We start from the raw sequence: 24171 nt of genomic DNA, 5'->3' as shown, positions 1-24171 counted from the left end.
CGCAGTGTGCTGCATCTGGGAAAGGGCTTACAGGGTGGGAGAGAGCTCACACAGTAGCACTCACAATGAAAGTGGTGCGAATCCTGATATGAAGGCAGCATCAACAGGATGATATGAACATTTCTTCTTCAGTGCGTGAGGCACAGCATGTGTGCTTGGGCATTGCTCCTCCTAACACCTGTTATGGCAAATGATTTTCCAGGGCAACAAGCACACCGGGTGAAAAGATGAAGGCAGTAGTGGTGTTATGTAGCTTGACTAGCCACAAGTCCTCTCCTAGTCTGCATAAGAATTACAGCCTTATAGCTCATTTATTCAAACTGTTCACCGAGTAGAGAATTGTCCTGATCCATAAAGTATCCATATTTCTGTGCCAGTTCTCCAGCAACAAGGACAAGCAGCTAACATATGCTCCCACAAAAGAACATGGGTAATGTATAATACTGTCAGAAGGAACAAAGACCTTTACTTGTTTGCTATTGCACATAAGTCTTGATGCATAATTGGGCAAGAGACTGGGGGAGGGTTAGAGAGAACAATGCATTAATGCTTTAGGGGTGAATGTTTAGAAATTCAGGAAACTCCAGAATTGGTAAGGGTAGATATTTGTTCCATTCTTCATTGTATTAGTCATTTGGTTTCACACTCTCCTCTGACTAGCATGACTGAAACAAACACTGGAGTCATCTGCAAAAGCAAAATCAAGAATGAGGTCTGCGTTCCCTTAACGTGGCGTTTTTCAGCTATCACATAGTCTGGAGTATGACACATGTCTGCTTCATGCAGCATCCAAGTCCAGCTGGGCATCATTGAGCAGCACTTGCCTCTGCACAATGACGCCATCAGTTCCTACCTGGTCCTACGATAACCTCTCGGTACTACGATTCCTTTTTATTTCTTCAGGTCAGACAAACCAATTGTAACCAACATTCACAGAGTCCAGGAAAACAGCCTGGAGTAAGTAATAATAAGGAATAACTTCATAATAAACCTAATAATTTAATCAGTCTCTAAGGTGTGAAAAGTTGCATCTCTACCTGTTTGTCCTGTGAAAGCCACAGGACTGAGGCTATGTAGCCTTAGTTAGGGCTACCTGAATCCCTTGAGGCTAAAGTCATCCATCCCCATCTAGGGTGGTCCTTGCTGAAGACTTTTAAACCAACAAGGTCAATTTGGTGTCCCTATTTTCCTCTCTTTCTGACGTATGAGAGGGTGTCTTCTTTCACTGTACTTTTGTTTGGTGCTTTTTCTTGGTACTCTCTACTTGTAGATACAGACTGATAAGACTTTAAAAAATTTGCAGCTCTCTTCCTCATTTATGAGGTGTTTAAGATCTGATGGAGGTTTTATATTATTTGGTCTCCATTTTGCGTATATTTAAAATATTTTTCACTCCTGGTCATATACGCTGATTGCTAACCACTGGGCAGAGATGTGGCTTGCTCGGTGCCTGAGCTCTCAGCAAGTTCCTCCGTGTACCAGGCACTTCTGCACAGTCCTTTGCTCCACTCCAAATGCCTGCGCAGTGTAGCCTCTGAAAGATACACTACCCAAAGCCACAGCTGAGAAATAATTCAGTTTTGGCTCACTAATAACCCAATTGCACTGACCCTACAATACATTGCTAGCCTGTCAGAAACCCAGCATTTTCATGTGATGTCTTAATCAGTTAGATCTGCAACTGAACTCCAGACTACAAATTTATAGCCAAAGGCAACAACCATATCATGGTTGTAAATCAACTTTTGTGTGTGTTTGTGCATATTATAGTATTATTATTATTGTTCTTTTTTTTTTAAAGGAAAGCATTACAGAGCCAAAATCAGTATGTTCATTTAGCAGGAGGGACTACACATTAAGTTCAAAGAACACTTTTGCACTATCTGATTCTAATAGAGCCTAATCTAACCTGTCATTTCAAGAGCTATAGGGAGAACAAATTGCTGTTGACAGGGGAAGGGTTTGGACCAGTATGCAGCCTGTCCTCTCTTGACATCCTACTCAGCAAATTCCTTACAGATTTCCTCCTGATGTCAGTAAAACTGACATAAAGGTTATTTCATGAAATCTTGTATGGATTGCTAACTTGTGAAAACCAAAGGACCTATGCCCAGAAAAGCAATACAGACCTAAGTAAATAATCATAGCATTTGTCTTTTGTGCTTAAAGCTTAACAAATGAGTGAAACAGAAGAGAGGCTAAAGTGTTCCCACGCCAAGTACCAATGCTGTGAGCACATATTGAAATAAGTAGCCAATAAATGTCGAAATCAAGGTGACTGATCATATAAAGACTTCTTATTTGACTGGAGACTGTTTCCAGTTTAATATGCAGTATGGTGAGGGGTGGGGGAAAACCAAACCCAACAACAAAAACCAACAGTAGATTTAAATATTAAATGCTAAAGCCATTATAAACCATACCAGCTATTTCTTCAGGGAACACAATCCCTTCCACAGATCAGGAATGCTGTAAGAGATATAGACTTGATCAGTGCAGACAGCAGAGGTCATTTGTTACCAATATTAGACTGGCAGTGTCCCCATAATAGATTTTGGAACTCTGGTGAAACAACAGATAGGCAAGGTTTGGGGATTTTGGTATTTACATACTGAAATGACTTCATGCAACTGGCCAGAAACTTTTCTTCTTTATTATGATGCCATCAGAAATACAGATGAATGTCCAAAATGATAATGCTAAGCACTCCTTTCCAGCACACAGTGTTTCAGCCAAGATCACTGGTATGTTCTGGCTAGTTCACGCTGCTCTAATTAAAACTCAGTCATCCTTACAGCTGTTTTGTATTCCTAGAGCACTTCACAACAGCTGGATCATGCCGTTGATTTTGGCCCTTAAAATCCTTGGAAATTACTGTGTGAATAGCAAAACTTTGTCCCTTTCTGTCATCATTTAAGCTTGAGTTCACCTGCATCTCTGGCTTCAGCACACACCACCTTTGCATTTGGATAGCATGTTGGAAAAGTATCAACATCATAACTGAAGACAGAGTAGGTGTTGGTGTTACACTAATTTTGGCAGGCTTTTACTCAAAGAAAGGCTGTCAGGGGCAATGTCCTTGAGAGTGACAGGCTGTCTGTCACACTTCCAGTGATGTAAGACTTGATGCAAAATAAACCTACAAGTTCTAAAGAAATGTTTTAAAAGGCCAAGTTTGACTTCCTTTAGTGACAATAATATTCTAATTTACTAGCTGATACAAAACTCTGGGTGATTTGGTTAGGCTGCTCTGTTGCTGTATGAATGAATTTTTTAAAAATAAATTTGCATCTGTCCTTTATAAACCTACATTGATTTACATCAGGTAAAGACACACTTTAAATATGAAGTCCATATTTCTCTGTTAGCGTGCTTATAAACCTACAGTCAACTATTCAGCCTTTATATGGCTTCATGAATTGTTATCTCAGCTCCCATGGGGATAGATGGATAGATGGATCAAAATGGCTGTCTTGAGGTACGGTGTAGCAGAGTGACACACCACCTTTCGTGTAGTCTAGCATTTCCAGCTAAGTACATCTGTTTGATTAGACAATGCTTGAGGTGTATGATATGTCTCAGGTAGTCATGAGTTAAATTTAAAATTAATTGTACACCTTCGTGTCTTAACAGTTACGTCATCTTACTACAGAGAAATCACTAATAGAGCATGTTACAAAGCAGAATACACTGTCATGTAATAATCTGTTTTCAACTGGAAACATATGTAGGAAAGACAGTTTGCAGTATTTATTCTTAAAACATGTAGGATGTTCTAGAGCCATGAAGCCATTCACCATAAACCATGAAAAACACGTTTGGTTTAGAGATGAGAGTAGCTGGAGGCTGTGACCCACAGAGACTCAGAAGGAAACACTTCGAAAATAGAGACAGATTGAATCCCGAGTGCTCTATCCTGAAAGGAAGCATGGTTGGAAAGTTTAAAACCCATTAAAGCTAAACAAATTGAAAAGCCCTATCTGAAAGGAAACATAGTGCAATGTTTATTTTTCCATTACAAACCTGAGACCTAAAAGATTTCCTGAGGTTCGCAGGTATTGTTCATGCTTATAATGGAAATCTGTTTTTAGAAAGCATAATTCATGTGTTTAATCCAAACTGCTTTATGAAAAACATACTGCATAAGCATTAAGGAAGTTAAAGGCCATTGTATACCTGTATCACATATTGTTTGGATAGGAGCAGACCTACAATGCAAGGAATCTCATCATGAAACTCTCCCACTTGAAAACATAGGGTCTAATTCTCCCCCCATTTATACTGCTGGATGAATTCCACTGAATTAATGAAGTTAAGACATGAGTAACCAATAATAATAAAAAGACAATTTTCCTGCTGAGTGTGAAACTACCAAAATGCAAGGCTAATGTGAGCAAGAGGTGTATAACAGTGGTCTGAGTCAAATAAGTAGCAAGCCGTAGCAGGCCCAGTGTAACATTATCCAAGCTGATTAGGCAATGTATTTTAGGTTTTACCCTGTCACTAGTGAATTGCTGATCCGAGATCCTTATCAGAAAAGTGTGTGATGTTAGTGATGTTGAGAAGCATCTGTTTGACTAATGAACAAACTGCAAACTAAATCCAGAGATGAATTTTAGTAAGAGGAAAGATTTGGGAGCAGAATAATATTATTCATTAAAACTACTGATAGAAAAACTGAGCAAGTTTCATGCACACAGACCCTTCAGCTTTCTTCAGTCTGTTTGTTCAAATTGTAGTTGATGTAAAGCAAGATACTGCTCTCTGCAGATCCTGCTTTCTAGTATTAGACTATCTTGGGTAAAATGGATTTAAGTAAAAAGTTAAGGTACTAAAATATATGGTCATATACAAAAGTAAATTGAAGTAAGGCAAGAGTAAATTCCTGATGATTTCCCTTGTCTGTTATACAAGAATTTCAAGTAGGATGAAGAATATCTGATTTGTAGGAGACCAATTTACCTTTTACATCTCAGCTTGGCCCTGAATCAAGCCTAAATTCACTATTGCCTTTGTATTGTTTATAACAAATATCTTTTGTCATAATTTACAAATTATGATTGTTAGATCATGTTAGATTACAAATAACAATCTACAGTTAAACACTAAAAATAAACACTTCATCTTCAAAGAAAGGTGACAAAAAAGGATAGCAACACGACAGGGTAGCAATATATGGCCATGTATAAACGTGTCTGAGTATCCTATGCACATCTGTTTGATGATGGTAAGTAATGAAATACACACTGATGAACCCATCCTGTCTTCCATGCCATTGCTAGTCAGTGACACAGGATGAGACCTTACAGGGTAAATTGGATTTTAAGGGCTAGCAACCTCTCTGGCCAATTTGCATGGTCAAGGGGAAATAAAGGAGAGAGATATTCACAGGAGAAGACAAGAGACAGGCAAATTAAGCTAATTTTAGTGCAATGTGTTCTGTGGATAACAACTTGAGAAGGATTGATGGGTAAGAAAGAGAAGAACTGTGAAAAGATTTGAAGATAAAGGCAAGTGGTTTAATTTGATATTGCTGTATGGCATTCAGCAGAAGGAATCAGAGAAGACTGTTTTTTGATGAGGATGGCACACAGGAGGGATGATTTTCACAGTTTTGTGTGACACCAAGGCTATGTTACTTGTAAACTAAACAGAGCCAGGGCCCTCATTCTGTCCCCTGAGGTCAAATAGCACAATCCAGCCATGCTCCTACTGCTAAACTCTCTTCCAGAGCAGGGTGACTGCATCTGTACCTGGTCTGAGTTACTTCCTGAATTGTGCCCAGGAATTATTTGGGAGAGTGGTAGTTTCCCTGGACCAGAAGTGTGCAACAGAGTGTGCTATAAATTTAGCAATACTGTACGTCAAGTGGCAGAGATTGGGAACATTTGCTGTCACTGTTTAATTTCCTATGATAGACATAGTCTAAGAGTGTGGTGTAGATGCTTAAGGGATGTGAGCATTCAGTAACCATGACCTGACATTTTTGAGAATCTCCTAGAAGGACTGTAATGTTCCTCTTAGCAGTTTCATTCTCTCTATGCTCATTTTTCAAACTTCTTTTAAACTTTCCTTTATGACACTTACTGTCTAATAATCTTATGCAGTATTTAGCTGAAGATGGAGTTTAACACTTGTTTTACTCTGTATTCCTAATTTTTCTTGGTTACTTGGAATAAAACCATTGCTTTACTCAGAGAAACTACCAAGTGACCTTTTTTGTCATGCATTGTCACTCCATTCTTGTAGAGAATTTATACTCAAGGGGTACGCTTTTCTAAAATTTAATTAAATTCCTGTCTCTCAAACAAACCTCATGTTAAAATAAGATCTGCTTAACAACCTGCTTTGTTTAGTGAAGAATTGTGAATGAGCAAAATGTTGACTGAAAGAAAGGAAACCCTAGAAAATGATCTTTATAACTTTCCTGCATCACTTTTAACATTTAAGCTCATATCAGCATCTTGGCATGCTTACTTTGTTACCTTTACTTTGCAACTCTCTTAAATTTATAATGAATGTCCTGGATTCCCTGGCTGCCACACACAGAGTTGTTGAAATGGTTGAACTTTCTGCCTCTGTCTTTTGAGCATGACAGAATTTTTCAGTTTTTAGAAGATTGTTGTTCTTCCAAAAGGCAGTATTTCCACTGCGGCTTTTTGTAAGTAAATGCATCTCTATGTTTGTTTCTTTCTAGGTAGGGATGAGATCCCGAAACCAAGGTGGAGAAAGCTCATCTAATGGGCACTTCTCCAGTTCCAAGCCTGTCATCAGCCATGCAGAGAATGAAAAACTTCAGGAGGATGCCAAGAAAAAGAACAAACCTCATCGGAAGGAAGATGAGGTCATGGTTTCAGCAACTGTCAAACGACACTCAAAATCACCTGGACCTACTGAACGAAAGAACAAGAAGTCCATAGAGCTTTCTAAAGAGGACTTGATAAAACTCCTCAGTATAATGGAAGGAGAATTGCAGGTAAAGTAAACGTATTTTAAACTATATTTTCTTGGTACCTATTTATTTTTAGGTTGTCCAAAAAGCACAGGGCTCAGCTGACAGGGACATGCAAATTTAAGGCAAAGGACCATAAGCTGTTTAATAGAAGAGTTATAGTTTTAAGTACTGCTTTATTTAACATCTCTATCTGCAGCTACCAGAGCAAAATAAATGCCCACCAGAACTGATGAAGAAAGGGGAATCTGGATGTGTTGAACACTTAAAGAGAGGCAGAAAACAACCACAGGGGAATCATTTCGGGGTGGGGGAAAGGCAAGCGAGTATAGTGAGTATAATTGCAATCATTAATGAAAATATTCAGGAGACAGAACTGCAAGTCACCAATTCTGAAAAAAGTCTTAAGATGGTCCCTGGACTTTCTGCATATACAGGGTTCAGTCAAAGCTCTGCCTCCAGCATCTGGCCTCCAGCGCTCTACACATTCCCTTCCTTGCAAAGACAAATTAGTTTTGTTTCTTGTACTTGTTACTGTCTTATCTGATTACAAGAAGCAACTGTTTTGTTCATTTCTTTGGTATATGAGTCAACTGAGTTGCACCATTATCACAACTCTGAGATTTCATCTCATTAAGAATCATTACATATCACTCTTCCTGTGCATAATTCACCTTCAGTTTGTCAGAAAGTACTTTCAAGTTTCATTAAATATGCATTCAAGATAATTTTTTTTTCACAAAGGCAAAGGACAGTTGTTTTGCAGTGAAAAACTGCAAGAAAAAGGAAGAATTATTGAATGCAATTTTGAAAAGAGAAAAATTTTATCATTACAAAACAGTATCCATTTTTATAGTGCTTCATTTGACTTCATATAAACCCTTGTATATGTAATTTCCTAAAAGAGGGAGTTAGCTTGCAGCTTCAGTGGTGAATAGAGCCAAAACTCATTAGAAATTTATCATGTTCATGTAGTTTAGAAAGATTTACCCTGAAGTCACCTTTGTGGTCTGGAAAGGGGAGGTGAAGAAAATCCCTAATGTTTCCTGGGTGGCAATAAATGTGCTCTTTATTCTTATCTCTGAGTAATTCTCCTGTTCAATACACTGAAATGTGACTATTTACCATAGTCTTTGGAGGGGAGTTACACAATGTATAAAATCTGCCCATGTTCTCATTATCCCTATGGGAATGATGAGGATAGCTGCCATCTGCATTGTAATGTGGGATGAAACTCCTCACCAAGATGATACTCACATTTTCTGGGACAATACTCTTAAGGATATTCATACAGACAGACCCACAGAGAATTTTAGGCATGTCTAAAGCTTCCCAGAATCACAGGAGGATTATAAAGACAACCATGCTGGTAGCCATAGAGTGTGTCTGTTCTGCTCCTTATTACCAGGCAGGGAAGAGAATCACTATTCTTTTTAATCTCTATAAGTTTTTCATTTCACTTCAAAAGAACCCATTTTAGTTATTTGCCTGTTACCTATGTTGAACCGTTACTGAAGCAAGCAAGCTATGGCACTTTGGCTTGAGATGAGAGCCTGGCTTTGACACTACAAACAAAGATGAGCCAAGGAAGACTCCAGCCAAAGCAAATACTCTGATATTACCTCCTGGCTGTCACAGTGACCTAATGCACTGAGTCATTTCATGGCTTTTCATTTTCAGATCAGTTTGGACATTTCTGGTGCCTGGCTGGCGTTTTGTTGGACTGACAAATCTGTCTGTGGGTTTATCTTGAAGCCATTTCAATACTGGCAAGGCAAATATTATATAGGCATATGTAAGAAGACTTCGTTTTGAGAATAGCAGCAGGCTGTACCTGTAGGGAGATCCAATATTTTTTGAAATTGAAAAAAAGGTAAAATACCATGACTGTTTACACAGCAGCAATGAGCAGGGGAGATCTTATGCCTGCATTACCAAATGCAGGGCAGGATGACGCTGCCTTGTAAACCCCAACCAGTAAGCTCAGCCACAGGAAGTAATTTGGTCATGACAACCACAGCATTAGCAGGGTAAACTAGTTATGTATACATATGCTTCATGTGCTTAGTTCACTGACGACATAGCAAAGATAGACTCAAGCCACATTGCTGTTGATATCAATTCTGAGTCCTTACTTTGGGGCTTTTTGAATGTGAATGTGCCAGTTAACCATAGAGACATGCCTTGGCAGCTATGTTTATATCTTCTTTTTTTTACTTTTCTTTATTTTGGGGATTTTTTAAATTATAATGACCTCAGGTAGCTTGCCTGTGCTTTAGCTTTTAAGGCCAAGTTGGACTCGGCCCTGCCTGTCATCAGATTTACTGGAAGAGCCCCGTGCACTTACTGAATATAGAGAAGGAAAGGTTTTCTTAAATGGCTGAGGTCACCGTAGCCTAGGCCTTATTTCGTAAGAAAACAAAAAGGGAGAAAAAGTATACAGAAGCTGTGGTGATGAAAACGTATCCCAATATATATGGCAGGAGAGCTCTTAAGCACAACCTCTCTGAAAGAGAGCGGGAAACAAATGAACTGATGACAAGGATTGATTTTAAAGACCTTATAGCTCAGTAGAGTGTCTTTTTGCTTGTGAGAGCTCACTGCTCATATAAAAAAAAAAGTGATTACATGGTCTTTAAACACAAATTGAATTTATAGGGACTAAAAATCCATTAAGGATTTCTTCCTATACCGGGGGGGGGGGGGGGTGTGTGTGGAATCTAATTTTTAAATACTGCAAAACTGATTTGAAAAGAAAACCTCAGAGGCCAGTAGAATAAATTGGACCATGAAGGCGTGGCATTAATTTGCCAGTGATTTTAGTTAATTCAGCATGAGTATTACTAATTACAGAGCAATACAGGCAGTGTGAATCTTTACAGTGATGATGATATGAACCTACCTGTTGTTCACAGATTTTTGTCCAGTGGCCTATGGCTTTGTCCTAGCAAGAATATATTCCCTGTGCACTTTCTGAGCAGCAGCCATTAATCTCCAGCAATATCAACACTGATTTTCAACATTTCCTGATGAGGGGCTGAAAAGAAAATGAAGAGCAGTATTCTTACATGTTTACCATTCACTCTTCTATTGCATGTATGGAACAAAAATCACCACAATAATGAAAATAGATTTATGAAGTCAGCATCCCACTACAAATCATTGGGGTTTTCAAGAAAAATAATATGAGTGCTCACACAAAGGGTCAGAACTATAGCTCCCCAGGAAGGATGTGTCCCCTTGCCTGGCACCAGGCACCCCATGGCCAATGGCAAGATGTGCTCCCCTTATATCATGGTCTTAGCTTGAAGCTAACACTTCTTATCATGTCCAGTTTGATTTGGTCTCTCTGATGAGGTTGCTTGTGAAAAGATCCTTCCAGGACTGCCAGCCTGGGGCTAGTAGTTTAATTGCATTTGTGCCACTGACTACCAAACTGCAGGTTTCACTGGTGATTTCATCCGCTGCAGGAAGGGTTGTTGTAGGGCAGGTAAAGGGGGCTGGTTGCTGGTGACTGAAACAGGACAGTCATGGGGGAAAGAGCTCTCTCAGCCAGAGCCAGGAGGAGCTCACCTTCAGGTGGCCTGTAAGACTTTCACTTGACCTGGGTGTATCAGGGAAGGGTTAGCAGAGGTGAGTGAGGTCTGTGTGTTTTGTTCTCTCTGGTAAAGTCCTTATGAAACACTTAGATAACAGTGGCTGTACATTCTGCCACAAAAGAAATTCTCTCTCTCAGCAAACTCAATTACAAGGTATCCACATGGGTATAGGTGATATACTACCAATTGCATTCTAACATTTCTAAAGGTATTTTAGTATTTTACCATCTGTCTTTCTATCAGAAGGCTAAGTTCTGTAAACATAAAGGAAAGGAAAATTCTTTACTGTTTCCATTTTTCTGCTTTCCTCTTTTTTTCCTTTTTATATAGCTACATATTTTATTAATGCATTTTATTCTATAGTCATTCTATTATATTATTTTTCTTACTATCTAACTTTCCCTCTTTCTTTAGCTTTCCTCCCTCCTTCTTTATTTCTCTGTTTGTGACCTTTTTCCTTATTCTTTTGTTACTTCCAAACTCAGGCTTTCATTATTCTCATACTGCAGCTGCATTGACTGAACCATATTCCTAAGAATCCTGGACATAAAATTGTAGAAGATCTGCTGTAAATGAAGTCCCTAAATTCTTTAGGCAACCATTTCATTTAATCTTTGTCATTAATTTATCAAGCTGTGTTTTAAGATTAGGTGGCTTGTTTACCTTGCAACTCTTATTTGAAAACAGTTCCAGAACTGAAAAATTTAACATTTAGCAAAATTTCTCTTTTAATTTCTAGTGCAATTGTAATTGAGTGAAACCTTTATGACATTGTACTATACACCAGTCATGCTTCAAAAAGCCTGCTTCTCTCCCTACTGTTTAATACCTGATATATTTGTAGACAGCAGTCTTGCACCCTCTGAGCCTTTGTGGTGCTGTGCTAGCCATGCCACATCCTTTTAATTTCTTCTAGCAAAGTAGGCTTTCCATGTCTTTGTCACCCTTTGATCACTACCAGTTACACCCTGGGTTTCTTAAAGTCTGTGGCTGGAACTGCACATAGTGCAGTAGGAGAGAACTCACTGGTGCCTTGTATGTTGGGTTTAAAGTTTTCCTTTCTCTGCTGACATGGCTTTACTTGGCCTTCCCATCACTTGTCAGATTTCTATAAGTCAGAGAGTTTGACTGTGTCGCTGAGGCTGTGATGTGTTTTTCTCTCTCTCTTCCTCCTCTTGCTGCAACATCTAAACTTTCATGTAATGCCTTAAACTGCTTTTGTTTCAAACTTGACTTCCTGAGATGTTGAAACAACATTGTGATAGCCATCTAGGCATTGCGTGGTTAAAAACACGGTACAAAAACCTGTATTTTTTCCTTCAGTGCATTTCTTAACATTCTTGCATGAATATTATTAAATACTGAGCTGCCTGAAAGCTCAAGTGAGGAATATGGGTTAGATAAGTGGGTGCAAAGAGAACGTGTTTCTTTTGGGTATATTAATGTATAATTATAATATAATATTATTAAGGTAAGAAGAGAAAGTTGGGACTAGATGCCTTGGCACCTGAGGAAAGAGTACATAACAGAGTGAAGAGAAAGATTTTTCAGATGGTCATTAGCAAAATCTCAGTTTGGGAAGCTGAAGAAGAGACAGAGTGGAAAGCATTGGTAAAGCCAGAGAACAGAGCATGTAGAGTAGCCTTGATAAATGTTTATAACTGCAAAGTCTTGTTAATTAAAGTGGTTTAGAATTTTCTGCTCATATCATACAGATGAAATTCAAATTCCCTGAGAGAAAAATCTTGGCATGTACAGTGCTACAGGAAAAAAGAGAAGATAGGGTTAATGTGAGGAGGGAGAGGTGACTTAAGGAGAATGGAATGAGAAGAAAGAGGTTGGGCAATAGAAGAAAAGAGTGTAAGGAAAAGGGGAATACAACAGGGATAAAGGGAGCCAAGATAGAGACATGGAAAAGGGATATAGAAAAGGCAAGACAATGAAGAGAAGGATGGTGTCCACACTGTAGCAAAATGAGAGCCTAAAAAGACCCTAAAAATGTCTGGCATATCAGTACAATGAATTAAAACCTTCTCTCCCCTCTGACTGAACCCTTGTTTTTGCTTTTTTCTGGTGAAGCAAGCTTTTGCAGGACAAAAAAATGAAGATAGGATAGACTTCAGACCACAAATGCCCTCTTTTATTTTCACTGAATAATTTATATCCAGAGCTGAATTTTGTCCAGAATAGTATGGTGGGTTTTTTTTCTGTAATTTGCAATCATTGCTATGCAAAGTGCAGGAGATACTATGGGAGGTAAGCAGGGCTTGTCTAGCTAGCCCCAGAATCATGAATTTTAAAACAGAGCCCTGCTGTTTTATGAAAGAGAAAAAAAAAAAAAGATAAAGTAGTATTTTGAAATGTAGTTAAATTGTGCTATTTAGGCAATTTCCCGATCCCTCTGAAATTAAGGGCAGAGGTACTATCAATGATAGCAATGATAACCATGTCTTCGGTAATAAAATTGCTTTAGAATTATGTTTTTCAAAGTAATTATCCTCAGTAAGATATCACTGACACTGGACAGCTGTAGGCTGAAAACCTCTTTCACAAAGACATTTTAAAATCCTTCTCTGTTAATGAGTGAGCTGTACCTAACAGAACTGTATCTATCATACTATTTAGGCTTGGAGGGTCAACAAGAGAGGAACAATTGGCTGATTTCTCAGATCCACTGAACATCTTGTCTAGAGAGGAAGGAAGAGTATGAGCAACTTGGTTTTTTTTCCCCCAGATTCTTGGTCTTCTGTCCAAAACAGAACAGTAAGGATTAACTCCTACCAACTTTCAAGTTTTGGTCTTATTCCCACTGGGATCAGTGTCTTTAACTGATTCTCCTTTGCAATTTTTTAAAATAATTTAGTCAACTGATGTAATTCTACTCTCTTTAAGAAATCATTATTTACTTAACAGAAAGTGTGTACTCAGAGCAACAGTAATGAGCAAGCTTGTCTTTTCTCATTTTCTTGAGAGAAAGCTTACTCTGTGGGAGAGGACATGGCAAACCCTTTTGTAATGCTAAATGCTAGATGCATGGACTCTCTGGCTTTAAAATATCTGGGATTCTTGGGAAAGCTTGCAATGAGCATATGTCTTATGTGTCATAATGCTGCCCAGTACTCTGAGTCACCAGTTGTTAATTTAATACTGCAGTTGTAGCTGACTCTGGTTTTATTAACTTTGCCGCCCCAGTTTCATTTATTAAGTTTGTGTCTCCTGTCCTCCAACTGAGGATCAAATAAGCTCTTGAGAGCAAAACAGATTATTTTCCATCCAAAATGAGCTTCAATAAAAGCAAATATAAGTATTTATATAATAACTGTGAGAGCATGGCTATCTGAGAATGTCTTGTTTCTAGGGTTAAAGGCTCCACCTATTGGTTGACTAAAATGAAAGAAATGTAGCACTTTCACAGAGAAAAGTGCTGGCCCTACTGAACATCCTGTGTCTTGCACATGTTTATGAAGTTGCTGTAGAGTTCAGTGTACAATTTTGCATGATGTCCAAAATAAAATGAGCTCAGTGACTTATTTCTTAGGGCTGTGCACATGCGGCACCCAAAATGACACACTGCTGAGAATAAAGGGAAATCCTTTCCCAAGACAGGAATGGTTTGTATTTTGCAAGTCTTTCTTATCCTGGAAAGGATTGTTTTTCTTTGCAAAAAATCAGCATAAATTCTTCCATGGCAGCAAAATGAGTGGAACTGACTAACCCAAGTACAGTTGCATGGTAACTTCCAGGCATTTGTCACTTTCAAGTATAAACAAGTCAGAAACAGACGTATTGATGCGGTCAGCTTCATAATGAAAACCCGTTTTCCCAGTATTGATTCAGGCAGTCTCAGCATTTCAGGCAAAATGGCATTTTGATGGGCTTCAGAGTCATTCTGGGAATGCAATGGGAGGATGGAGAGAGGGGAGAATGTTCAAGCGGGGTTCAGGATGGAAAGGTGAAGGACAGACACAGGGGAGGATCAGAGGGATTTCAAAGACATTGGAGGCTATGAAGGCATCATGGGCACTGCCAGGAGCTCTCACTCTGCACCTTTTGTTGCCCACACTCTCTATGTCATTTCACTCTAAGAGTCTGAGCCACTTCCCTCGTTTCCTCTGACAACTATTCAAATAATTTGCTACGCTGGTGAGTGCTTGCTGTAGCACAGTCCTACTGTTCTTGCCCATTCAGCAGTCATCAGAAACTTGAATGCACATCCATGTACCACAAAGCACTGAAAAACAGCTTGTTGAAGTCAACAAAATGTTTGGACAAGGGAAAGTTGTATATACAGTTTATTACACATGTATACACACTTAGGTCTGTTGGTACCCCACTCTGAGTTATGCTCATGTCTCCACAGAGGAGGCAGAAAGATTTCCTCTGAACTTCATCATCCTGACAGCTATGGCCCCCCTGGCACCATCTTGTCTCTTGTTCCATCCTGCTCCACACATGCTCATTCCTGTCAGAAGGGACCTAGATCACAACAGAAAAAAAATACCTTGGCTGGTTTATTCCTCTTGGAGAGGTAGTGCTTACACCAGCAGCTTCAAGTGCCTCCCTGAAGTTCAGGTCAGAGCCTCTAATTTCAGATGCTTCAGTTCCTTATACAGGCAATGAAGCACTTTGAAAGAGCAACTTGAGTTACATGTGTAGCGAAGATACTTTTTAGTTTCCAATGGATTTCAACAAATTGGATGATAGCACAGAAGTACATAAATGTGGAGGAAATGAATGTAATGAATAGAGGGAAATGAATAGGAGAGCAACTGCATTGATATCAGAGTGCTATATTTTTTGTAATATTCATCACATTAGTACCTAGATCTTATATATGCTTATGAATTATATCTCACAGCATTCCTGGAAAGTATTATTTCCATTATGGAATGGAAACTGGAATATGGTGCGGTTAATTTTATGCATGAAGCATGAGAATGAGGTCAATGAACAGAACATGGATCTCTTGAGTTTCAGTCCAGACTGGTTAACATAGATTGTATGATTGCAGCCCTGAACTGCAAACACAGTCATTCCTGTGCTATTGTTAATGATTCACCTTGCTCAGGTGTCCAAGAAGGTGTTTTAGCAGATGTTCCTTCCTCTCCCTGCTGGCTAGTTGGATCAATCTGTGGTCTCTGCTGCCAGGCTTCAGCTCAGGTGCAGTCTATTATACTGTAATGTTGGCTGAGATGTTTGCCATACGACTGGATATGGCAAACCCAAACCAATGGGTTTAGCCATTGTGATGCATTGCTAAAACATGTGGAACATATTCCAACATGCAGATTCACGTGTATAACTGACAGGGACCCCTCATATTGGTGTCTGTGCTGACTGGATCATGGCACTGTAATTCTATATGTTGTAGTAACTGCCCCATGGTTCAATAGTATCGAGCAAAGCACTCTTTCAGTGTGAAAAGACAAGACAGCATACCCCAGACCCTAATAATTCTGAAAACATCAAGCAGTGTGGAGTTAATACTTCTTGGGGGCCTTGCCATGGGAATTTTCTGGCTATGGCCCAGACTACAGATAATTAATTATGTCAGTGAAAGACTCTGGTGGCCTGTTTTCTTCAGAAAAAAAAGTGACATCATCCATGGAGCTCTCTGGCAATAAAGCAGAACAAAGCTGTGTGGGCAGGAAATAACAGACAGATGTCTTCTAGTGTTCATTTGATCTATTTTGAAGCTTGCTGTAAGAAGTAATACATTGCTCGGTGCTGCTTCTCCTCAGCTCTGTAATCTTTGGGGTGGACTTTTTTAAACAGAAAAGTCCAAACTAACCTCTGATGTAGCTCTTTTGGAGCTACTTCAGAGGGTTTGTGTAGTGGATGAGCTGGTCTATCATGTGTGTCTCCTCCAGTATTGATTTTAGAAGGACTTTCTACGTTATCAATGTAAGATAATGCACAACAAAGTGAAATAAATATACTGTATAGCTCCAAAATCTTCATACAAGGCCAGAAAGTTCTACCCAGTGTGGAGAAGATAGAACAATTCTGTTTCATTTCCCCATGGTCATAAGTGAACACTTACATTTCTGGATATATTTCACTAAACTTTTGTATAAAACAAAACGAAACCAAACCCACTGATGGTCACTTTTCATCGCTGAAGGCAGCTCCTTACCTCCAAATTAAATCATGTACATATGCCTCAGTCCAGAAATGCTAAAAGAAATTCATGTAAGTAAACTCCACAGTTTCAAGAATTAGGAAACTAAGCTAAGATGAAAGGAAAGAAAAAGTTTTGCTGTTTGTCTTCCTTGAAAGAAAAGCTACGTATACATGTCATAAACCAGCATTTTGCATAGCTGGAATAACTGAGTGATATAAACAAGGCTACTTCAGATATCTGGTGTAGGAGAGAAAAATATTTATTGAGGTTTTAGCAAAAAGGAGCTTTGTACATGCTCTATGAAGTGGAGCATCTAACTTCCCAGCTTCAAAGCATGCTTTGTACACTGAGTACATCTGAGCTGGAAGATAAATTACTAACCAATCCTCAAATATAGGGATAGTTTGAGGAATCAGGCCTTTAACAAAAGTGTCATTCCAGTAGGCAGGGGTCATTTTATTGTTTTCTCTATTCGTATTCATAGTATCAAGACACAAAATGAAGAAGGTGTACTTTCCTTTTAATAATTTGAATTCCTTCCTAAAGTAAGAAAGGAAGTGAAGTCACTGAGTTTAAATAGGGATTAGTGGATTAGTGTTAGGAAAGTTTTGCAGATACAGGTTTTTGAGTACAGTTGCCTGAAGAGGCTTTTTCATTTAAGTGAACTAAATGAATGCACAATATTCACTTTCTGGGGTGTCTAATGGGAATTTTCAGAAATAAATCTATTTCTGCCCTGCAGTGACACAGCAAGAGCTTGTTCTGGATCGTGCAGTGTGAGAACATCCTCCTGATCCCCCTCAGAAGGATGCCTTGAGTGTGATGTTTCTTAGCTCTAGGTGAAATGTTTGTGAAGTCTACTGGAATTTAGGAAATCAGCCACTGGTAAGACCACAACATTACATGGAGAACCTGTGACATTATCTAGTTTCTGATGCAGTACAGAGCAGCTGTTGCACTATAAATAACCTGAACTGTGTGCAATGCAAGTAACAACACAAGTAGAAGTGAAGGTTCTTCTCTGTGGTTTGATAGTTATTTCTTGCCATTAATCACTGGCAAGAAAAATATGACTTCATAAACATTAAATCTCCATTATGTGCAGGCATAACAAAGTGTCATGATAACTGAAAAATAAATAGTCAAAAGCTGGGAATACCAGATCTTCCAAATATTACGTGTATTCCTTGTAAATACCTTTCCTGCTCCCAAATTTTCAAAACTTTTTCTATCAATTGAGGGGAATGTCATCATGTTATTGAAATATTTATATTGCTCTGAAGTAGTTAGATATGTTGTAGGTGGCTCCAGACATGAAGCTATGAAGGAAATAATTACTGGTAGCCAATTTTGAGAGAGGCACACTGAATTTGTGGGAAGGCAACTTAAAAACAAAATACAGAATAGCTGAAGGCAAAGGATCTTGAGGTGGGTTTTACCCTCAGCTGACAGTGATTACTTTGACTTCATTCATCCCATCTTGAATACAACTGAATTTTTTTTTGATTTACTAGATGCCTTATATGAAACGAGTTTGATCAGCTCAGTCCCATTTCCCAGGTGACAAATTGCCTGTGGCAAAAATCCCCTGTTTAGTGGCTGCTGAATTTTGCTAGCAGTCTCATGGAAGAGGCCAAAGACTGTGGGAATGGGGAGAGAAGGCTGTAGTAAATTGGCAGGGCAGGGCACGAGGAGGAAGCACGTCCAAATGCCGGGCTTGTGTAACAGTCTTCCCATTGACCAAGAATTTGGTTGCTAGGCTGCCAGTCTCCTTTTACAAGCAGCAGAGTCATGCTATTGTTTCCTAAATGGTTTCAATTTTATGCAGGGACCTCTTTACATCCTTTCTATATAATTTAAATATTTTACTAGGCACGTAGTAAAGCAAGATTTGGAACTCAGACCCCTGTTCTGCTCAAGCTAGCGAGGAAAAGAAAACCCTTCTCTTTTGTTCTTCCAGAAAGTGTTTCAGGGTAGTCCTGCAAAGGGTGGACTCACATCAGCCTTCCAGCTGGGCAGCTAGCATGCTTTCCTGAGGGAAGGGGGGCATTGTCTCATATTCCCCAGATAGAAACATAGACCCCAGCATCTTAAAAAAGTGTACTAATCAGTAAGTAGCATAAAGGAGGAAAAGAAGAGTGGGCAAAGATGTGTGGAACTGCAGTGCTCCACAGCACTTCAGCCCCTCCATGGACATACTCAAGATCTGAGGTCATCAGCCTTTAGATTTTGGCACCTCCAGTAAGTATAAAACAAGGCTCAGGTACAGTTCAACTTTGCAGTTCTTCTATTAGCAAGGAGAACTGAAGGAGTTAACTGAGTACAGTGTCCACTTCTAGTCCCCACAATTCAACAGAGATGCAGACAAGCTGGAGAAGGTCCAAAGGAAGGACATGAAGATGATCAAAAGGCTTCAGAATCTATCTCATGAGGAAAGACTGAAGGAATTAGGTCTTTTCTTCCTGGAAAAGAGAAGGTTTGGGGGGGATCTTATTGGTACTTAAAGGGCAGCTACAAAGGATAAAGGTTCTCTCTCCAGAAGGGGCATCATCGAGAAGACAAGGGGCAATGGCTATAGGTTGCACTGGGAGAAGTTTCTCTTAAAAAAAGAAATATTTTTTTTACAGTGAGAACAATCACTGCAACAACGTTCCCCATGGGTGTGGTAGAGTCCCCATCATTTGAAGTTTTCAAGATACAATTGGACATGCTGCTAGATGATCTCATCTAGGCTCCCTTTCCCATGAAAGGTTGGACCAGATGATCTTCTGAAGTCTCTTCCAACCTGAGCTGTTCTGTGGTTCTGTGAGACTGATGAACAGGGAGTCTCTAAACAGGCTTCGCTCCTGGAGAATATGAATGTGGAAAAATATCTCCCAACATATGTACCCTTCTGTGTTTCTTGCCTTGAGAGTATTACTAGGAGGTAGTTTGTCCTCTTCATTAATCTGTTGTCCTGGCTCCTACTGTTTAGAGAATCAACTAGTTGGGGACACTATTCACAGAAAAGTAGGTTTATTTTCAAGAATCCACAATCTGAACAGTATAGATAATTAGCTTGAAGTCTTCTGTAGGACAATTTAAGTAATGAAAAAACAATAGAAGCAAATATATGTATTTACTAAGTTCTGTATCTTGACTTTAAAGAGCTTCTCTGACTAATTGCAGTCTTTTGGACTTACGCAAATGAGTTTCATTGTGTTACAAGCTGTTGCAATATGTGGTCTTCTCACGCTTGAATACTCTCCCTCATCAGAGCATCAACAAAACAAGACAAAAAGGACTTGAGAGATGGCTTTCCTGTGCCAAACACCATGTTCCCTCTACCAGAACAGCTAACAACTTTGTTCTGGGATTTATGTACAAGTTTACTTCCAATTTGAAATCTCTTCCTTGTGTTTGTCTCCTAGCTTATGATTTATGCCAAAAAATATTGTGTTTTGAGACAAGAGAGGCACCTACAATAGTGTCCATCAGTAGAAACAGCTTGCCAGTATGGTTCCTTCTTCTCAGCTAGGACCTCTCACTTTGAGCCTCTTGTACCTTTTTCAAGGTATGTGTGTTTAAGTAGCCCAAGTGCTCCTCTATGGGATTATTCTGATTTGTTTTCTGACAATGGTCTGTATCCCACAGTTTAATATAGTGATAGTTGTTCACCCTACATTGAAAGAGAACATTTCAACATGAGTTCTCTTCTAGTTGTTGAAGTGGAAAATTAACCATTTGGAGAAAACGTAAGTTATACAGGCCTGCTGTTTCAGCTCTTTCCCTCTGTATTATCCTGAAGAGTTTCAGAGAGGCTAACTGGAGTTTGCAAATCCCGAGGCTGATGGGAGTTCAGGATGTCGCCAGGCCCCTCTCTGATCTAGGCTGGCTGCGCTTCGGAATCTTCCTATGCTGGGGCTTGTTGATGACCAATAAAAGCAAATTTGTCTCCAGTTTATTATTAGCATGAGGCCCTCTTTTTGCTCCAATGCTTCCTAGCAACCTGAGTGTCTGTTTGTTAGTTTGCCTTTCACAAACTGTTATCATAAATCCATTGAAACAAGAGTACTTGGTGAATTAGCTGACACCCTTGTAAAGGTAAAGATAGGAGCCATGGTCAAGCCAAGAAAAGGCAGAAGGCACCTTGCCATGCTAGCATGATCCAGATCCCAAGTGCCTGCAGGGCATGGGGTGCCCAAGAAGGGGCATGTAAGTGGGGATCTGCCTGTGCTCTCGGGATGGTGCCACCCAGCGTGTCCCTGGGCTGATTACCCTCCCCTGGGGCTGCAGTGAGGGCTTTTCAGGGCTGACAGCCCTGCCCTGTCCCCTGGAGTTACCTGTGTCACTGCTTCCTCTTGAAGCAATAAGCAGAGTTTCCTTCAAAGCTCTGAACAGATCTTTGGCACTTTTTTCCTGCTTGGAGTGCCAGTTCCTGCTTTCAGCATCGCTCACTCCCCTGGCTCAACTACCACTGCTTCTTGGGGGACTCAAACCTACATTCCAGAAACCTTTCTTAGCTGACAAGTTATAAGCTGTTTCAGGGACTCTCATTCTCTCCTGCTAAAGTTGCTACGTTTTAATCATCAATGATTAAAGACTAAGAGCCTGGAAGTACACACGGCAGTGCACAGCTGAACAGGGGTTTGGGTGCTCACTGGGAAGCCGCATGTTTGGTTCCTCTGTCAGCTATTACTGTATTAAATAACCATTGCAGGGATGAGAGTCTAGATCTTTTACTCTCTCGAGCCATAGTGTTAAATCACCCAGTCCAAACTGTCTTTGGTGTCTCTGCCTGGCCCTGTCAATGTTTAATTATGCCATCTGGGGCCTGACAGGCCCAGCTTTGACAGGAGAGACTGAACTCATCCTCCCCTCCCAGATAGCCTAGGGTCCAACGTGTGCCCGTCCCTGAGGAAAGGGGCATCTGGGACCAGGAGCTTTCTGTGCTAAGGACCAAAATGAATCAAGGTTTCAGAAGGCTTGGTTACGGCCCTTGGTGCAGAGGGTAGAAGGGGGCTGCCCCCTTATCCTACTGTTTTTTGGTGCTCCTTTGCACATGGTGCTCCTTTGTGTACTCCTTTGAGGTACACAGTGGGACACCAAATTCATTCATTAGGGCAGGATGCAGATATGGCCCCAAAACTGTCTGTTCCTAAAAGGACTTAAGATAATGTGTCGTAAAACCTGGGTATTTATAAATTCCCCCCAAACTCCCATACTGTCCTGTTAGGCTTTTTAAGGGCTTTTTCTTCAATATAGGAGCATTAGTCTCATAGTAACAAAGACCTATATTAACTGTTATTTTTACAGAGATGTAAAAAACGATATATTTCTGAACCTCTAAAACTTTCCTAAAATAACACTATTTCTGTACTGAGAGTGGTGTATTCCCAGGACATGATGTAGTGAGGTGTACATGCTCTTTTGGCACTCTTTGGGACTATCTCACATAATTCACTTGTAGTTTTGACATGCATGAGTGATGCACCTTTCCCATGTTCATGTTGAAACAACATTAATATCATTCCAGCATGTATTGTGCATCTTGCACACATGTGCAAAGCTTTTATTTAAGACTGCAAAATGTTGTACAGAGTAAGCCCCTGCAGCTAGCTTTTTATAATAGGGCTAGTTCTCAATTGGATGGCATGGTCTTTGTCTCAAGTTCAGATTTTTTATTTGCATGTTGCTTTATTTTATTTAAAATATATATATATATTGTTATTTGCTGAAATTATGTACTTGCTCATTTTAAAAGCAGATGATTTTGTAGAGTTGCAATGCCTCTGTGGTACTGGGTAAAGATTTAAGACTTACTACATGGATAATACAGAGTGCCATTATGAATATTATGGGAGCATATGAAGCATTGGTCAGTTCATAAATCCTAAACAGTTATTGTTTACATAGGGGTACTCTATGTAATGGATTTTTGCTAAAATATTCATAAAACCTTCCTTAGATCTTAATTTGCTTCCCAAGCTCACATGGGTTGAGTGTCAGAAGGGAAGGTGAGAGAAAAATTGTTGTCTGTACTTCTCTACCCCTCATCCCTTTGGGCTTGTAAGAGAGATGCTTTCCAGGGAAACCTCGGAGCAACTCTGTGTCCACTGAAAACTTGTACCTTTTACAGCCCCTCCCTGGATCCTGGCCTTGTAAACCTGCCTAGAAGGACAAGCAAGTGCCCTGCCCTCATTTTATGAATGTCTTAACAGATGTTGGCAAGTGTCATCAGAAACAGAGCTCAGGATTAAATGTTTGTCTGCAGCATAGCCCTAAAATGCCCCTTATTCATAGCCAGGTGGCCTTGCAGAGCACTCTCATCATGCTTGGATGCGTGACCATGCTGCCTGAAACTGGGGGCTCTCACCCAGGACAGGGACCAGGAGCTGAGAGCTGCACTCTGCTCAGTCACAGGAGCACTGCTGCTCCCAGGTATGCTCCCTGCTCCACTGTCAGCAGCCCTCCTATGCTTCTGGGAAGGTTTGCTCAGCCTATTTGGGTCTGCTGCCAGTTATCCTGGTTAGCCAGGGTCAGCAACCTTTCTAGGGTTTTCTTTAAACAAACAAGTTAGAAAACCTCATTCTAAAAGTTACCTGAAGAGACATTAGTCACAAAGTCAGGTAGGGAATGGCTGATTAGAGGCTGTCTGAGAAATATTAATTCAGCTCACTTGTGCTGCTTGTTCTACTCAGCTCCTTACCCCAGTCAGGGGACAGCATGGGAGGTGAGTAAGATGAAGTATATGAAGAGTATGGATGTTCCCTGGATATAGTTGCAACCCACATAAAAATTTATAGCATTCAAATGTAATGGCAGGCAGGAATAGAATAATTTATGCCTACAAGGATGGCACTGGGATTGCACAGGACATGTTTACTGTGATGTCTCCCAAAGTTTTCATATTGGCATTGGCAGCCTGGCATTTTTCTAATTTATTTTATTATTGTGCATGCAGTCTGTACATACGAAATGCCCCTGTTTCCATTGTTGGATAATAGGTTGGCTTATGGTAGTGATTTGCAATGTTACAGGCAAGAGAGGATGTGATCCACATGCTGAAGACAGAGAAAACCAAACCTGAAGTTTTAGAAGCTCATTATGGATCTGCAGCTCCAGAGAACGTGCTCCGAGTGCTACACAGGGACGCCATCCTCGCCCAGGAAAAGTCGATAGGGGAAGATGTCTATGAGAAACCAATTTCAGAGGTAATAACTTCTTGATTTTTGTCATTATGAAGAAGGAATCCTAACTGGAAGTGAGACTTCACATCTTTTGGATTTGTGCAAAGCATGCAAGAGGATAAGACAGCATTTGTACAAATGACGAGAAAACAGAGAAAAGTTGAATATTCTTGTTCACTCAACAGCAGCATAAACTGGAAGCAAAGTCACTGGGTTTGATGACAGAAAATAAAGAGCTTGTATGCTTCTTAGGGCTGGTGCTGTTAAGCAAGAACAAAATCAGCAGGTATTACATTTCTGTTTTTTAAATTCCTTCAATTATAGGCT

At 39.9% G+C, this 24171-nt stretch overlaps 1 protein-coding gene across 5 annotated transcripts in view; it reads left to right on the top strand.

The window, feature by feature from the left end:
- The window catches only part of FILIP1 (filamin A interacting protein 1), a 128747-nt gene that overhangs the window by 62449 nt on the left and 42127 nt on the right, over positions 1-24171 (top strand). For all 5 annotated transcript variants that reach the window (XM_062608213.1, XM_062608217.1, XM_062608216.1 and 2 more), the window contains 2 exons: positions 6698-6976; positions 23695-23868. In XM_062608213.1, the coding sequence (XP_062464197.1) occupies positions 6698-6976; positions 23695-23868 (453 nt within the window). The remainder of the gene's footprint in view (positions 1-6697; positions 6977-23694; positions 23869-24171) is intronic.

Source organism: Pezoporus occidentalis, unplaced genomic scaffold (assembly GCF_034315485.1).
Source record: "Pezoporus occidentalis ecotype Australia unplaced genomic scaffold, CSIRO_AGI_Poc_V1 ctg13, whole genome shotgun sequence".
Classification (NCBI taxonomy): domain Eukaryota; kingdom Metazoa; phylum Chordata; class Aves; order Psittaciformes; family Psittacidae; genus Pezoporus; species Pezoporus occidentalis.
Note: the sequence above shows the minus strand (reverse complement) of the source record. Positions and strands in the feature narration are given on the sequence as shown.